The sequence below is a fragment of the Gymnodraco acuticeps genome, unplaced genomic scaffold (genome assembly GCF_902827175.1).
Source record: "Gymnodraco acuticeps unplaced genomic scaffold, fGymAcu1.1, whole genome shotgun sequence".
NCBI classification, from domain to species: domain Eukaryota; kingdom Metazoa; phylum Chordata; class Actinopteri; order Perciformes; family Bathydraconidae; genus Gymnodraco; species Gymnodraco acuticeps.
In genome coordinates this window covers 624,712-643,111 of record NW_022990392.1, presented here as the reverse complement: position 1 = coordinate 643,111, position 18,400 = coordinate 624,712, and the positions used below count along the sequence as shown (strand labels likewise).

General features: G+C 42.5%; 1 protein-coding gene across 1 annotated transcript in view; it reads right to left on the bottom strand.

Annotated features, from left to right (window-relative positions):
* Positions 1–273: 273 nt before the first annotated feature.
* The window catches only part of LOC117551614 (neural-cadherin-like), a 508,256-nt gene continuing 490,129 nt past the window's right edge, over positions 274–18,400 (bottom strand). The window contains exon 37 of the mRNA XM_034224543.1: positions 274–3,834. Within this exon, the coding sequence (XP_034080434.1) occupies positions 3,199–3,834 (636 nt within the window). The 3' untranslated portion in view covers positions 274–3,198. The remainder of the gene's footprint in view (positions 3,835–18,400) is intronic.

Here is an 18,400-nt window from a genome sequence, read left to right as displayed (position 1 = left end):
AGGAAATGTTTCATATCAGCAATCATATAAACTATTAAATGTTAACTCTGCTATTAAAAGTGTTCTCATGTCGAGCATGTTGCAGCTATAGAGGGGAAATGTAAGATACATGAGTTAGGTTGGAATGCTCTCCAACGCCAGTGTTAGATACCAACAGCATTAATGTTCTATGGCAGTTTGATCAATACAAGTTTTTATTCAAACATGTCCTTGTCTTTCATTACTTTTTGAAACCCTTGCTTTTCAGCGGCAGTCACGACTCAGAACAGTCTCTGGTGCAAACAAATGAATTTATTGAGAAGAAAAACAACAAAGCAAATACAAAACACTTACATAACTGTCCAAAGCTCATCACCGTCATGATGAAAAAGATATGTTTGTTATGTTTTAAATTATTTTCTCAGTAGCTGCACATTTTAAATGTATGTGGCCATTTATTAACCAAAAGCAATAATTAAATCTATCTTAGTATTTACAAATGATGTAAAAACATTGACTTTGTTCACAACATGTCTGCAACCTGGAAAACAACATTTAAAAGCTGCTTTATGGTACAAATGAATGGTCGCTACTCCCAGCTGCAGAGGGAGAAGCATGTAGCGCCTCCACCCTTCCTGCAGAGGAATACAAAGGAACAAGCATCCCCATCTAGGAATTCCCCATTGTCTTTAAAAAAAGAACAAGCCTGTGTGTCTTACTTTCAGGCATCGTCCCCCAGAGTGCTACACCTCCACCGCCAAGGCTCTTATTTTTAAAAGCTGCTTTATTGCCTCGTCTTTAAGAAAATACAAGTTTCTGGAAAGCTTCAATCTGTCAATCGTCCCCTCTGTTGCCTTTTTTTTTTTAAAGTCCCCGCAATCCTTTGTTTTTTTGACAGCAAGCCATCAGCTCCTATTAGGATAAGTGGCCTGACATATTTTCAGACACTCCTTCCATTTAACCGCTATGCCGACAGAGAAGAATGAACGCAGCATAATACAGCGAGGAGAGCAAGGATGGCTTTTGGGAGGATTGCAGGAAGACTAGCAAACATTTTCATATGTATGCCATTTGCGGTGTAACAAACGCGCTTGTTAGGTTCAAAAATGATATAAGTATAAAACTCTACAGACAAAAAACGTTGCAGCTCAAAACACAACAGTAACAAGAGGATACCAAAAAGTGATGCACAGCTGGGACCGGAGCTTGTTTAGGTTCACGATTATAAAGTTAGCCAACTGTCACTGTTGGCAGAGTTAGTCTATTTCATAATTGTAAATGTTTTGTCAGTATATTTGAAATGACTAGGTTAGCTAGGTTAGCTAGGTTAGCTAGCTAGCTAACAGCAGATCTCCAATAATAACGGAAGACTTATGCGATAATTTTTTTTTAAATAAGCCAATACAACACACATCTCATGTACATTTTCAGTGACAGTAAGCCAACTTCATAATCCCCGAACGTCAACAAGTGCTCCGGTCCCAGTTGTGTGCGTCACTTTTTTGTGTCCCCCTTTCTGTGTGGTTTGAGCTTCTTGCAGCATTTTTTACTTGCAGCGCTTTCAGTTAACGTTGAAAATGTTTTGTTGGTGAATGTTTTCTTAATGTAGTGCATGTTGTCAACTCGTTGAACATTTTGTGTCTTGGCAGATTTGTGTTTTTTTATTTGCATCGTATTTTGAAAGTGCAGCGCGTTTGCAGCTGTTGGCCACCGTACTAAGTGCAACATGTGCAACCGTACAACGTGGCAATGGTGCTCAGTTCACCACAGAGACCGGCCTGATTCAACCCTCTACCCAGTAATCATCTCTCCTGTGGGGGGTAAAAAGACTCTCCGCGTCCTGCTTTACCTTTTCGATGTTTTTACACAAATTATTCCCCAACAGCATGAAGTCTTTTTTATCGTCAACATAAAGGCCCATCAAGCTTATGTGAAAAGGAAGCCAAACAAGAGGAACACTTGCTGGCAATTCGCAGCTTGGATAATAACTGCACACTTATTATTTCCTTCCAATTTTCTGTAAACACTCAAGAAGAGTGTGTGGTAATTTAGCAAAGGGACAATGGATAAGTGTATGGCACAGGAATCTGCTCTGAATAATATGTAATCGTTATTTAGCCCTGCTCTTTCAGTTGGTTGAGTTGTCACCTTGACTTGTATTTGTATTCCACCGTGCAATCGTCTGGTTAAATAGTGTCTTGCAGACACCACATTTGGTATGCCTGAGGAAGAGCGTTCGCGCCACACAGCAACAGAGCGAATTTCCTCCCTCCTGCAGTCCGCACGTCCGCTTTCATTTCTTTGTAACAAAGCCGTTTGAGTTTTTGGTGCGCCCTCCCTCGGGTGAGGAGGAACACGTGGTGGAGGAGCGTGAATGAGAATAGGAAATCACATGAAGACGAGGGTGCAGTAGTAAGTAGAAGCTTGATGTCTTACAACCCACGCAGCGTTGAAACTTGAAACACCCAACCAATACAGAATGACTCAACCCAGTGCAGGACACAATACCAGAAGAAAGGAATAATAATCTCACCCTGCAACCCAGTGCTGGTCCAAGCACCTTTTAAAAACAAATCTTACAGAAACATTGACAGAAGCTGCACAGCCAGGCAGCGAGAACTCAACGTGTCCACAATATAGCTACAGCAAACTATTTTATGGGCTAGTCAGAATGATCGTACTGTCGTGTAACAGTGCAGAGGAGGGTTTACGTAGGAGTGCTTTGTTAATTTACAAAGAATATATTCAGCGGCAAGGTGCTAAAAATATCAACTGGCACTGATTTGCTCAGGTACAAAAAAACTTTAAAAAAGGCCGGATCGTTTCAGCTGACACTCATCCAGAGCAGCGAACAATGAGTGTTGGAGAAACAAATTTAGGTTTTAGTGACTGGAACAGATTTTTGTGACAGTGAAGCTAAGCTCCGTCATGATGAGTAGACCGGCAAGAGAACCTGACGGGCAGGTTTGATAATGTCTGCTCCTGCACAGATGTCCTCTGAGGGAGAGCTCTTTGCACGGGGACACTTTCCTTCTGTCTGTCAGGCCCCCGGTTGATTGACAGGGCTCATCGTCCTGTAAAAGCAGCACAGCGACTGAGGGGGGGTGTAGCGATTTCTGTCCGTCAGTCAGTCTCTCGCTGTTTTCCCGCCCTCGGTTTGTCGCTAAGCTAATTGATTGTTTTGGGTCGGGGGTCCCGTCAGTTTTGGTGTGTCTGAGCTCAGAGGTCGCTGGCCTCGGCCCGCTCGTACAGGGCCCGCAGCTTCTCGAAGCGGGGCCCCCACTCCCCGAGTGTCTCCTCCCTCCTCCCCTCCCCCCCTCCTCCTCCTCCACCCCCATCCCCCACGCTCCCTCCATCTAGCCCTGCCGAGCTGAAGGAGCTCAGGGAGCCGGCAGGCGACCCCCCTCCCTCGGTGGAGAACACCTGCAGGGAGTCGAAGGGCCCCGTGTCCGGGTGCTGGTCAGCATCGCGGATGATCTCACACAGGTAGCGCGCCAGGTCCTGGCTGGAGAAGGACAGGGAGCGGCGGGCCAGCTGGGAGGGGCGGGCCTGGCCCTGCGCCGGCAGTCTGGTGGGGGGGACGTCCCTACGGAGGCTGGCCGTGTGGGAGGTGGCGGTGGAGCAGGAGGAGGCCGCGGAGGGGGGCAGGGTGGTGGAGCAGGTGGTCCGGCTGAGCGTGTCCAGCTGCTGGGCGCAGGGCGGGGCCGGGGGCGCCTGGTGAAGGAGGAGGTGGTGGTGGTGGTGGTGGAGGGGAGGAGGGGGAGGGTGGTGCAGAGCTCTGGAGCGACAGTACTGGACCGACTGGGCCGGGCTCGGCTGTAGGGACTTCTGCAGCTCCGCCATGTCGTAGGCATTCTGAAAACACAAAAAACACGGTCATTACCCAAGTATAATTAAGTAGTTTTGAGGTAGTTGTTTACCGGGGGTATTTTATTTTCATGCTACTTTATACATGTTGAAAGCCTATATTGTACTTTTTACTCCACTACATTTATATTTGAAAGTTTAAGTCACTTTGCAGATTCAGATTATTAAAATATACAAAATATAAATGAACGAAATAGCATAGGTCAGGGGTTTTCAAAGTGTGGGAAGGTGAGCCTCCCTTCAGAGAACATAAGAACAGCCGCGCCCCCCTCTCAATTATTATTGCTATTATTAGGGCCCGAGCACGGAGCGCTAGGACCCAACGGCGTCCTAGCACGAAGTGCGAGGAACCTATTGTTATTGGTGGAATTATTATTTTTCTGCTGGCGTTTCCTGTTTTTGAGGCCTTTAGGACGCTGACAAAGTTGTATAATTTTGCACGGACGCCAGGACTGGTGAAAACTACAATATTCTGGAGTCAATGAGTTCAAATTGTCCAACATTTTGAACGTTAACTTTAATAAAAAAGTTTGAGTACCCCTGTGATATACTATGAACAAACCATGACTTTTTTTTCGGCAAACTATACTATTACTGTTTTTCGATATAATTTACGAGGACTTTTTTGGTGACTATACTATGACTTTTTGTTAAACTTTTTCGACATTCTATTCCAGTGTTGTAGTCAAGTCACCAATTCACGAGTCCAAGTCACTCTCGAGTCCCCACTTTTCGAGTCCGAGTCCAAGTCCGAGTCATAGGGAGAGTCTGAGTCGTGTCCAAGTCCGAGTCACCCAAGGAGTGTCCGAGTCGAGTCCGAGTCATCATTACCTGGGTTCGAGTCCAAGTCCGAGTCACCAAAGGAGTGTCCAAGTCGAGTCCGAGTCACAAGTCTTCATGTATTAATCTTAGTGGATATATTTGTTGAAATTTAGCTGCAGCTCCTCTACGTTGCTTTTATCCTGTCATGTTATACTAATGTGTCTATTGAACTGCTGTGAAGCGAGTTTGGCTACACTTATTGTATAAAAGGTGCTATACAAATATAAAGCTTATTACTAATATTAATATTATTATTATTATTATTGTAAATGACCTTTAATATGTCTAACTATATTTAAAATGTGTTACATTTTAGAGAAGTGATTGTATTTGTATGCCAATATTTTCCTATGGTAAAGTTTTCGTTTTGCACTTTTATTTTGATAGTAATAACATCGGGACTCTTATTTTGAAGGAACTTTTACCGGAAGTCAATGGACAACGGAGCAGTGTCAACACACATGTATAATGACGGATAGATGACGAAAAAATTAACATTTACTAAATAGTTGCATTCGGTTTTTAGCATCTGGCTGATAAGGGCACAAGCTCTCACGTTGGCAATGATTGTATACAAGCAAGGGTGTGCAATAAACAGATACCATCAATTGGAGAGTCTGACCATCATTCAGCCGGGGATGTTACACTTATTATAGTGAATGTTTAAATTCTATCAATAAAGATGAAGCCCCAGAAAGCACATGGCTACTTAGCATGCAAAATGATGACATTCTGCATGTTAAGTAGCCATGTGCTTTCGTGTTATCGGCTGAATATTTATTTATTGATTAGATCACATTACTCTGATGCTAGTGTTCAAGACAGCCTATATGTCTGAACTCGATTCTTAGTAATGTGTTATGGAGCCTTCTCTTCAATCTTTTTTCCACATAACGAGCATTTTGCGCTGCTCTTTCCCAATGTGGAAGCAGAATGTGTGAAAGCATACAGCACGATGCGGGTGTGTCTCTGGACATCTCTATACTGGAATAGCGGGGCCCAGTACGTGAACTCGCCTCGCAGGTGCACACGCCAGGACAGAGTATCCTACATCTGACTCCAGACAGAACTTGCTCGAATCCGAGTCCAAGTCGGAGCGTCAATGGGTGAACAATTCACGAGTCAGAGTCATCGTGCGCGAGAATTCACGAGTCCGAGTCATGGTGAGCGAGAATTCACAAGTCCGAGTTCGAGTCCCCATAAATCAGTGCGCGAGTCGAGTCACGAGTCCCGAAAATCCAGTCCAGGAATCGAGTACTCCATCTCTGAGTGTATACTATGACTTTTTTCCGACGTGCTATACTATGACATTTTTCAACTTTTCGACATATTTTACTATGACCTTTTTTCGACATACTATAGCCTACTCTGACTTTTCTTTTTTACATTTTTTTACCTTTCGACAACAATTGAACATTTTACTTAAAGGGGACCTATCATGCAAAATGCACTTTTGTACGTCTTTTGTACATGAATATGTGTCCCCGGTGTGTCAGGGAACTCACCAAGTGTCAGAAAACACAACCCTCTCTCTTTTCCTCCATACCCAAATCTCTAAAAACGGGGCTGCAACGGATCTGATACAGACTGATACAGATTTGAACATTCTCTGACGTCAGGAACGAGGAGCTCCGCCTATATGGCCAACTCTCCACCTATCAGGGGAATGTGGGGTTGGGCCACGGCCGGCCATTGCCGCTCGAAAGCGCTGGAGACGCTGAAGTACATATGCCAGGCCTGTAAGTGGCGCTGTAGTCTGCCACAAAAGCAGCAAAGAAGACTTCCCGCGCATGGTTGCCATGGTTGCCATGGTTGCCATGGTTGCCCTTCTGTTTATTCTCCGCTGTGGCTCTTTTTCTCCCTCCCCGAGGCAAGCGTTTGCTCCCGCTGCTGTAATGCAATGCAATCCCTCCCTCGCTGTAATTCACTCTGGTAGTCCACCAGCAGATGACAAACACCCACCTCTCCGCCTCTTCCAAGGGACGAGGGGACCGTGCGGCAGAGTTTCAGTTAGATTTAGTCAACATGTCCGTTAAAGTTTAAATCTTCCGGACAAAATTAGAAAAGTGCCGGTCAGAGGTCTTCTTTGTTATTTATTGAGCTTTAAAACAAATGAATAATGACTCTATATAGACATATATAAGAATAAAACACGGAGGACGGAGATCTCTTTTCCTCCCCCTCTTCTGACAGCCCAGCAGCTGATCTCAGAGCATGCTCCCCTCTCCTGCAGGGGGGCGTGGTCAGCTGCAGCTCATTTGCATTAAAGCTACTTCACAGAATCAGCTCCTGCTAAAACAGGGCTGGAAAGAGCAGATAGAGCGAAATGAGGCATGGCTAAAATGCAGGATCTGTTTGGTATTTTGAAAAAAAAACGATATTTATATATTTTATATAGGTATGGCCCTACAATATATTGTTCAAATATAGCATGATAGGTCCACTTTAAGTATGAGATCTTAGTAGTTCTTCCACCACTGATTAATTATTAATGATTAATAAGTTAGCAAAGAAACAAAAGAGCAAACTGCACATTAAACGTAGGACAGAATGTAAACACTTGAATGTGACAGAGAGCAATCATAACAATTAATAGAGAGCAGTTCTACCCATCACATTCACTGAATGTTAAACCCGTTTACGTTTTCCAATCTCTCTATTTACTGTCTCAAAGGTACGCATTTTTATATGTGTGTGTAAGTGAAACCAAGAGGATAACAAATTGTGAGATGATCCAGAAAGGAGAATCACCCTGTAACAGCCAAACACTCCAGCACTAATATGATTCTACAAACAGTAAGGCAGCAGGGGAGGAGGAGGAGGAGGAGGAGGAGGAGGAGGAGGAGGAGGAGGAGGAGGAGGAGGAGGAGGAGGTGGAGGTGGAGGAGGAGGAGGAAATAATACACACGGAGGAGGTGTGGGTCACTTTCTTAAACTGATTATGTGATTAGTGGAAAGAGCAGATTTTATTCCTCCAGAGAGCTTTCCAACAAGACTCTTGAGAATTAACTGCAGCATCTGCTCTGCTTCAGGGAATCAGGAATGTGTGTGTGTGTGTGTGTGTGTGTGTGTGTGTGTGTGTGTGTGTGTGTGTGTGTGTGTGTGTGTCGTATGTGTTTAGCTGAAGGTCATTTACAGTACGGACTACGGAGAACAAGGCCTTGAGGGTTTTTGGGTACTGACACCTGTGACAACAAGCTGCGTATGCATGTCCATTCTCTACTCTGTGTGTTAGTGTGTGTGTGTGTGTGTGTGTGTGTGTGTGTGTGTGTGTGTGTGTGTGTGTGTGTGTGTGTGTGTGTGTGTGTGTGTGTGTGTGTGCAGCCTCGTGTTTGTTTCGATCAAAGCCGTGATATTATGCAAGCTTTTTTTAAGTGCTGTCGAGTGCTTGTGGGTTATAGTGGCTTTTGGAGAGAGGAGATAAGGATTTGCGTGGGCCTAATTAAAACGTTAGCGCACACACACACACACACACTATTAGAGTATAATAGACAATAAGGCATGGTGAGCTTTACCACTGTGTTTTCAAATACTTTTGCAGTGTGTTTTAATTCATGGAAGTTAATTGTAACATTTTGTTCACCTAATTTCCCTCCTCTATTAGTTGTACTAAGCTTTACCTTCTTGTGTCAAAAATCAAGATAGCGACAGAAAAAAAGCAAAGAAGATATTTTTTTTTAAATATTGTAATATCCATTGAAGTACAAATTACTTTTCTTAATGGTGGTCTTACTCAAATAATTTTTTCTGACAAGACCAGTTTTACCCAACTTGACCCATTCAAAGTGAGTGAAAACATGTGGACTTTCAGGGTCCGTAAATGCATCTTTCTAAGTGGCTGCATAGCTTTTCTGATCATTATGTAAGCCTCTTCCACTGATAAAGAAAGCATTTTAACAACATGCAGACACAAATACACACGGAGGTAAGTGGTCCTGAGAGGACAAGATGATAATGAGTAATAGTGAGATAGAGGAAGTAATATGGAGGGTACTTATAAAAGTATACACTTCTGATTGTGATGTGTGTGGTTCAATTACACACACACACACACACACACACACACACACACACACACACACACACACACACACACACACACACACACACACACACACACACACACACACACACACACACACACACACACACACACACACACACACACACACACACACACACACACACACACACACACACACACACACACACACACACACACACACACACACACACACACACACACACACACACACACACACACACAGTGGAGTATTCTATTCCAAATTGAGTTGACTGGATCCACAATAAAACTGCTTCCTTTTATCCACACCTGACTAAAAGTGAAATTTTAAAAAGTATTAAGGTGAAAACATTTATCATTTTTGTAGCACATGGGGGTATAGGATAAATTAAAGCAATGTGTATTGTACATGCGTATTAACTGTTATTTTTATTCTTGGGTGTTTGGTAGAAAACATTTTCTTATAGTTTTGCAAAAGATATATGGACACTAAAACATTCTATGATCCAGGCCCTTATAGCAGCAAATGCTCCAGAACAACATAAACATATAGGCTGTTTCGCAGCACACACATGGGCAAGTCAGATTTTTTTCTTAAAAAACTTGTGTTTAACTTGATTTTTATTTACTTTTGCATGACCATTTTTATATAAAGATGTATTTTGATACTTGTACTATTAAGCAATGTCTCGACAGTTTTGTGGGGGCCTTTATTACGGCTTCTGACCAATCAGAATACTCAATTCTGATTGGTCAATTTGGACCTTCCATAGTTGGTTATTTTCCGCTAGCAGAACGCTGCTAAGGAGAACATTACCATTGCTCCGGAGGATTATGGGACTATGTGCAGCCATATCAATAAATCAATTGTCTGCTTAATTTAACATCAGCTGTGGACAACAAACATTTTTTGGCACCATCGGAAAACACCATGGAATACTTTTAAAATATTCCCTTTTATATTTGTGGAGAGAAAAACACTTTGGCTTCATGATGTGTTGAGATCTTCATATGAAGTGAATACTTCAAACGAAAGTTAATTGAGATCATGGTATGAAGTGAATACTTAAAAAACGAAAGTTAATTATAAATCATACATGATCAATCATATTCTTGTATAAACCCATAATGAGAATGCTTCTTGACGGTTTTTGAATATGTATCTATGCTTACAATTTTTTCTGTTGCTATTTTGATAACTTTGCGTTTTGAAAAGAGGGTGTTGTGAGTTTTCATAGTATGTTTAATACTTAAAAACGAAAGTTAGTTATAATCAAATATAATCAATTATATTCTTGTATAACCCACAATGAAAATGCTTCATATTTTAGGTTTTCTATAGTTACAGTATAAACAAAACAAAGTGGTTTGTTTAGGTTGAGTTTTCTTCCTCTCCTCTGGCAGCAGTCCACAGGGAGGGGGGGCTTCACACTAAGGGGAGAAACATTAGAGGCCAAAGAGAGTTCATGTCCTTTTTACCTCATATGAAAGGGTGTCTTATCCCATAACAGCTGTGGAACATGTCGGGACATGTTTAGCCTTGTACATTAGTGCGCATGCGCAGTTTTCAACTGAATTGGGTGAAGAGGAGGAGTTTTTTTTTTTTGGGTTTAGGATCCAGTTTTTTTAGCATAAAGAGACTGGTTTTTTGAGAGAGCGCGAGAGAGGGGGGGTTGACCCCTGGTAGACTCTCTCCCGGTAGGCTGTGTGCTTCGGAGTTGGGTTAAGAGCTCGGTAAAGGTCCTCTCACACTTGGTAAATATCTCTCGAATTTCTTGGTTGTTGGCTGAGTGGAATGATTTGATGAAAGATGTGTTTGTGGATATTATAACCGCGACCTGTAAGGACCTTCCTTCGAACTCTTGGCGGATGGGAATGTGTTTTTGACAGGTTAATCCGCCGTCTGTGTCGGAAGATGTGTTTGTGAATATTATAACCGCGACCTGTAAGGACCTTCCTTCGAACTCTTGGCGGATGGGAATGTGTTTTTGACAGGTTAATCCGCCGTCTGTGTCGGAAAAACGGTATGAAACTGATGTGAATTAATTGGTGAATGGAAAGTTGAATGCGCTTTTTATTGTCACCGGTCTTTTTACGAGGAAATACCTCTAAATTCTATCGGGAGAATTTTAAAATGTCACAACTGAAATGGGCAGTTGAAATTAAAACATTTTGGTAATAAATGTAAGACTGTGAATTAAAGTTTCATTTGAACATGATCACAGCACGGGTTTTTTTGTTAGTATGATTATAATGTTGTGAGAGAGAAGGTAAAAACCCTGTATTAGTTTGGACCTATTTTTCTTCAAATAAACTGAATCCCACCTGTTGGATTGGGATCCTTTAAAAGACACCTGTGCCCTCCTCTCCTGCGTCAAAGGTAAGATTGCACCCTGCCACACACACTTAGGTAGGAGCACACTCCATTTACTGATATCAAAATCCTTCGGGATCGCTTAAACAGATTAAAAAAGAGTTGTCTGAATTGAAACAGCAGTTAATTGAAACCTTGGTTCTTCGGGGGGTTAGGAAGAGGTGAGATCTTGCTGACGTTGGTGGATCTGAGCCAAGCAGCAAACTTACATAGACTCAATAACTTCGGAAAGGTCAATTAGGAGGTCAGAGTAATTTACCGGAATAAATTATCAGGACCTCTCATACTCTAAACAGATGGCTAAACTGTCCCCAGTAAAGAAAATACGCAATAGAGGGAAAGAGGTTAAACAGAGTGCTGGACGTCAGAGAAATCAACAGAAGAAGACAGGAAGTAAACACTAAAGGGAACAGCAGAAGAAGACAGACAGGAAGTGAACACTAAAGGGAACAGCAGAAGAAGACAGACAGGAAGTGAACACTAAAGGGAACAGCAGAAGAAGACAGACAGGAAGTGAACACTAAAGGGTAGGCAGAAGAAGACAGACAGGAAGTAAACACTAACTGGAACACAGTATGGGCTCTGGCAGTGTTTAAAGACTGGTTAATGGAAAATAAAATGCAAACAGATTTGGACAGTTACAGAAAACGATAGTTACATCTATAACTACGGTTCTATGAGTCCCGGATGACCGCCAGAGGCGGTGCTTTATCACTGGATATGTCTATCGCGCGCATGCGCAGCTCGAGTGCCAATAACAACAAAGTAACATGTGACCCACGTGACACCGGCTATATCTGCCGGTGTCGTCAGAGGATCTGTTCTGTAGTGGACATTTTATTATATCCTGATATGTTTTAACCAAATGCTTCTCATTTGGTTAGATGTGCTGTTTTCCTCTATCTATCCTACTTCAAGGCCACAGAGCTGTTTTGGCTACTGGGTTGAGACTACCTTCCCACCCTTTCCTCAATATAAGCTTGAAAACTATATTGAACTGCGCACACTCGCGCAGACATATTTTATACTCTGTGAGACCTGTGTATATATATATTTTATTGTATCTGATGTTTGTTTGAGTCATCGAATAAACATCACCAGAAAGACAACTGTCTGATTCACCATTTATTTGATTTGATCACTTTGACTTGTACTCTACAGTATTGGGGTTTTTAGATTTCCATAACAATTTGCGTCACGAGCAGGGTCTCTGCAAGTTTGATTGGGAACACCTCCGGACGCTGGTGGTGGGCGCTCCAGGATCCGCGGATCTTCCTCTACCCCGACAGAAACCGTATGGGACGAGAAGACCAGCGCCGGGGGTGGAACCGATTGACTTCACGAGATCCAACGAACTCAAAGGCTTTCCAATACTGGGTGAGATGTACAGTGTCTAAATTTTTTAAAGTTAAACGTAATTAAAACTCCATGACATTTATGAAAGGGGCTGCTCGAAGGTAGGGTTTATCCCGTCGTAGATCGTGGGTTTACGATTAGTTTTTGCGTGATTTGTACTGAGAAACAAATATCACATAGGGTTTATCCCGTCGTAGATCGTGGGGTTACGATTAGTTTTTGCGTGATTTGTACTGAGAAACAAATATCACATAGGGTTTATCCCGTCGTAGATCGTGGGTTTACGATTAGTTTTTGCGTGATTTGTACTGAGAAACAAATGAGGTGATTTTGTCATGGGAGCAAGGCAAAGTAGGGGGCTTGTACACCCTCCTGAGGGCCCGATTGTAGACGTCATGAGAGTAAAATATGGTGAAAACAGTCTGTCTAAAGAATAAATATATGGACGGAAATGTTCGGATTTCCAAAGGGAGGTTTTTGAGTAAATTAAAAATCAAGAAACTAAAGAATAAATGTATTCTTCAAGAAGAAGTAGAAATACAAATAAAGTTAAAGTAAAAGACTTATATAGAAAACTGGACACTCACAGAAAGTGTTTATAATAAATACTGGGAGGATTAAGCAGAATGCCGTGAAAGAAGGCAGTTGGCTTTGGGCGTTAAAGAAAATATTAAGGTTGGAATGAATGTGAAGAAAAGAAGGAAAATAAATTATTTCCAAAACCATGTAAACCCCAGACATCTCTGTGTTTTTTCCATTGCAGGCGTGGGGGATCCTCTCCTCGACTGTGGATTTCCTTTCCCACCTTCCCTCGCTGTTCACCTGCCTGCTGAGGAGGCGGCTGGACCAGAGGCCGCAATAACTATAAAGTTCCCCGCCAAAGTCGACATGTCAAGAATCTGGGCATGCAGGCAGAACCGGGAGGAAACAGTAAATGACTATTACCACCGCTTAGAAAAAGTGTTCATTGAGAACAGCGGCATTATCAAACAAGAGGCCGGTGTGGGAGTTTGGGAAACACACCTCTCAAACCCTTTCCTCACAGGCCTATCCCCGGCTATTTCTTCATCAGTGCGAAACTCCTGCATTGGCGTAATGGACGGTGCCCGGCTGGAAGAAATTCGCCGACATGCCGTGCAGGCTGAGAAACGCCTCTCAGAAGGAAAAGCCAGTGAGGAAAAAAGACGCCGCGCTCGCAAAGAAAAGCTGACCATGGTCCAGGTTGTTACAACCACCTGGGCTCAAGGTGATGGCCAGGGCAGAGGGAACCGAAGAGGAGGAAGAGACCGCAATAGAGACCGCAATAGCAGATGTTTTAACTGCGGAGAGATGGGTCATCGGTTCGCTGAATGCCCACACGAGAAGCAGAAAAATAACTTTCGATCGGATAAATCGGACTGTAACAAAGACAATACTTCAAACTGACAGTAGTCGAAGGAGGGAGTGGGGAAAGGAAGGAATTCGGTCGGGAGAGAGAGAACCACTGCCAGCATCATCGAACCAGGGAAGTGAATACATACACACACATCATGCTTTTGAAAATTGGAAAATGTAGAAGACATGCCTGTGGTTAAAGAGGGTACATATTTGAAATATGACAGTGAAACAGCATTTGAGAAATGTCCCACACTGACTTTGGCTGTCATGGGTGTTGATGTTCCATTTTTTTGGTTGATTCTGGGACTACACATTCTATAGTAAAAAGGGCAGATTTGCCTGATTGCAAATGTAGTGGTAGATTATGCACTCAATAGGAGCGGCTGGGGTGACTGTAAAGGAGAAGTTTTTGTATCACTTCAGAGTGGAGATAACGGTGATGATAGTCAATCCATTTCCCACATCAGTAAAAAAACAGTTTATTTTATCCTCCGTCTGCCTAATACATTTACTGGGCAGAGATCTGAAACTCCGGTTCGGCTTAGACCTAATTTTTCAACAAATGAGGGTTTTAAAGTCCGGCAGCCATCTCCTACGATGGTTCAAAAACTGGCATTTGATGATAAAGAACTGTGTGAATGTGTATTAAATGGCTGCTGACATATCCTGATTCTCAGGCGTTGTTGCGTTTGACTGATCAACGTGTTTTTCCACCTGCTGTGTTCATGGAGGCTTCTCATTTGCATTATACGTGCTAACGTTGTTAATGTTGTTAATCCGTGTAAATGCTATGATGAGTTTTTCTGTTAGAATGTGTGAATGAGGAGCTCATGCTTAAAACTAAGCTTGAAGTTGGCTGTGAAGCTGGTTCCTGTTGCACACCCACACAACACAAACTGTGTCAAATCCCAGGGACGGTCCACACATTTCACTAGTCAGGGGCCCCACTGATAGATAGAGGGATTTGGATCCAATCGTTAAAGATTTGGAGTCAGTCACTGATTGGACACCTACACACACAGAATATGTTATGTACTATATGTCAGGTGACATGTATAAGATGAAAATGTGCACAAACGTAGCCGTTCTGCGCACATTGCTGTTGGTTGAGGATGATGAGGTAATTCTCATATCTCTGAGCTTCCTGCCGCGCTTTCAGATGGGCCATGCTCACTCTGGGCAGCTCACAGATATGACGTAGGTTTAATGTCCATGTTGATGGACTCAGTGTTTACCTCTCTGCTTAAACAAGGGGTCATTATTCCGTGTAACGATTCCGGTACGCACTCCAGTGTTTCCTGTCAAAAAGATCAGAGACAAAACCTCCTGACGAGTGGAGATTTGTCCAGGATTTACAGCTGTAAATGCTATGCAGCTATGCCCGCTCGTCCCAAGTCCTTATCTGATTCTTTCCTAAGTTCCAGCCTCTGCAGCATTTTTTTACTGTAATAAGATCTCTCAAATGCATTTTTCAGTGTTCCTGTACACAAAGACAGTCAATTTTGTTCACATTTGAATATAAGGGTAAACCTTACAGATGCACACGTTTGTGTCAAGGCTACTGTGTACAACCAGGCATTGTGTACAAGGTTGGTCTCTCTCCAGAACAGTGTGGAGCTGATACCATTTCCTTGTTAAAATACCTCGCAGCCGAAGGCCAGAAGGCTAGTTTGTCTAAACTCCAATATGTACAAAGAACAGTTACATTTTTGGGTCATGTCATTTCAGGAGAGGGGAAAACGCTTTCAGATAACTCACTAAGCGACAGATGATGTCATTCTTGCGTATGTGTGCATAACACACGGCTGTTGTTATGCTTGCTGTGATGTTACATTAGTCCATTCTCTGCTTGTAATTATGCCGTTACAAGCTTCAAAGTTGTATTTATCATCTGAATTATGCCGTTACAAGTTTAATATTCTGAAAGCCATTACTTTGTTTATTCGAAAACAGATGAAAACAAACTGTCTTTTATACAAAATGGAAGTATTATACAAGTAAAACTACATGTTGCTTTAATCCCATGTAATTGTAGAATGAACACAGTCTTCCTTTGTATAAGTCAGGTGTCTTGAGTAGTCAAAATTACCTACAAATCATTGTACACATTGGTAAATATTATTTTCCACTTGTTACCATTGTGAGGCTATATTTTCCAACTCAGCGTGATTTGTTGCTACAATTAATACTAATACACTGCCAGAGGTGGAATAAGTACTCAGATCTTTTAGTGAAATTATAAGTACTCAGATCTTGTACTTGAGTAAAAGTAGAGGTACCAGAGTGGTACAGTAAAAGTCCTGCATTCAAAATGTTCCTCAAGTAAAAGTAGAAAAGTATTCTCATCAAAATATAGTGAAAGTAGCGACAGTAAAAGTAGTCGTTGTGCAGATTGGTCCATTTCAGAATAATATATATGATATGTTTTATAATGATTGATCATCAAAGTGTTCTCAAAGCTGGTAAAGGTGCAGCTAGTTTGAATGACTTTGTATACTGCAGGGTAGCTGGTGGATTTACTCCAGGTGGAACTAAAGTCTGATTCAACACTTGATTAGATTTCACATCATTCATCCACATCTATGAAGTAACTAAAGATATTACATACATGTAGTGAAGGAAAAGTACACCGTGTACCTCTGACTTATGTTCACTGCCAACCTAAAAGTACCTAAAAGAATAGTAATCAATAATGTATTGAAAAGTTATTTGGCTGATTGTTTTTATATCGGCTCAGCCAGGTTATATGGGAGGCCCAGTCTACGAACCCAGTCTACGAACACTCTAAAAACAAATGCTTGGCTTAACAAAGAGAATCAAGGCAATAGGTTGCATCGATGGTTATTGAGTTAAGACAACTTCTAATGACATTTTGTTAAAGCAACAAAGTTATTTGAGTTAGGGGAGAAGGCGTTTCCTCTACAATCAGGTGTTTTCAATTACCACTTACTTAATAATTGGTAGCATAAACACAAGTTTTTAAGTTGATTACTCCAAAAGTTCCAACTTGTTTTACCGTATGATTTAAATGTAATCTTAAGTTGTGTGTACTTAAACACACATTTGGTTGTTTATAGCATAAAGAACATCTGAGTTAATGTGAGGTAGGGAAATAATCATTTGAGTATGTGCATATAAATATGTAATTTACAACAGCTGTAAGATGCTTGAAAATGCTTGAAAAGTGCTTGAATTTGATTTTGGAAAAAGTGTAAGAACCCTCTTATTGACCTTTGCCTGAAGGTGACGAACACGACTGTGTGCACACCTAGACCCGACTTAAAAGACGTTCCTCTGACCAACGCTGACCTCATTTTGTATGTTGATGGGTCTGCCTCTCGCGACCAAGGGGGCACTAATCGGGTGGGGTTTTTCCTGTTGTTTCAGATTCTGCTGTACTCCGTTCCGGACCAATCCCATGTCTCAGCACAAGCAGCAGAGCTCATCGCACTAACTGAAGCCTGCACGTTTGCAGAAGGCAAAACCGTGACTATTTACACTGACTCACGCTATGCTTTTGGGGTAGTGCACGATTTTGTGGCTATTTGGAAGTGTAGACAATTTCTGCAAGCAGTACAGACCCAGTTCCCCTAAGAAATTGGGTCTGCTAATTACCTGCTGACTCAGCCGCAAAGGAAGAGTCTGATTCCTCTCGCACCTCACGCACCTTACACTCATTTGTTAGAATCCCTGTCTCCTCCTTCACTGACAACATGTCGTCACTTCAGCAGCTAGCTACACCAGTTGAGAAGGCTCGGTGGAAGGCTGCTGGGGCTGTTTTTGACACATGGGTTGGACAATGTGTCAAAAGGGGGGATGTTAGAGGCTATAAATCAGATGTTAGAGGCTATAAATCAGGAGTGGTTCACAAGGGGGGTGAAGGGGGGTAATTTGTATTATGCAAAATTCATTTGAGCACCTAATGCTGGATTTCATTGAGCTTAGCCCATCAGAGAACATCTTAAATTAGAACAACGGTTCACATTTTGCTAAAGAGGGAACGGCACAATCAAAAACAAACTAGCAAAATGCTGTGCAGACACAGGTCTGTCATGGACACAAGCTCTGTCCATTGTGCTGATGTACATGCGGATGTGGGAACGAAGACGGAGCCAACTCAGCCATTTGAAATCCTTTTTGGGGCTCCTCCACAGATTGGACTCAAGGCTCCAGGATGTCCTCTTCCCTCCACAACTTTGTGTGAGGATGCTATGTTGCTATGTTGCTATGTTGTATGTTAACCTGTCATCCACTTTAGCGACTGCCACTGGTCCACTTAACCATCTCCAACCCGGCGACTTCGTGCTGGTCAAGGATTTCCGGAGAAAGAGCTGGAAATCCAATCGTTGGCCCCTACCTGCGTCTGGTCAACCAGACAGCGGTCAAGGTCGCCGAGAGAGAGCTACGTGGGTCCACGCCAGCCACTGCAAGGTCGTAGTCACGGGAAAGGAGAAACGGTAGAAGCAGAAGACAACAAGTGACGTGTCCTAGTCACCAACAAAAGTGGATGACAACAAGTGATGTGTCCTAATCACCAACATAAGTAGATGACAACAAGTGATGTGTCCTAATCACCAACAGAAGTAGATGACAACAAGTGA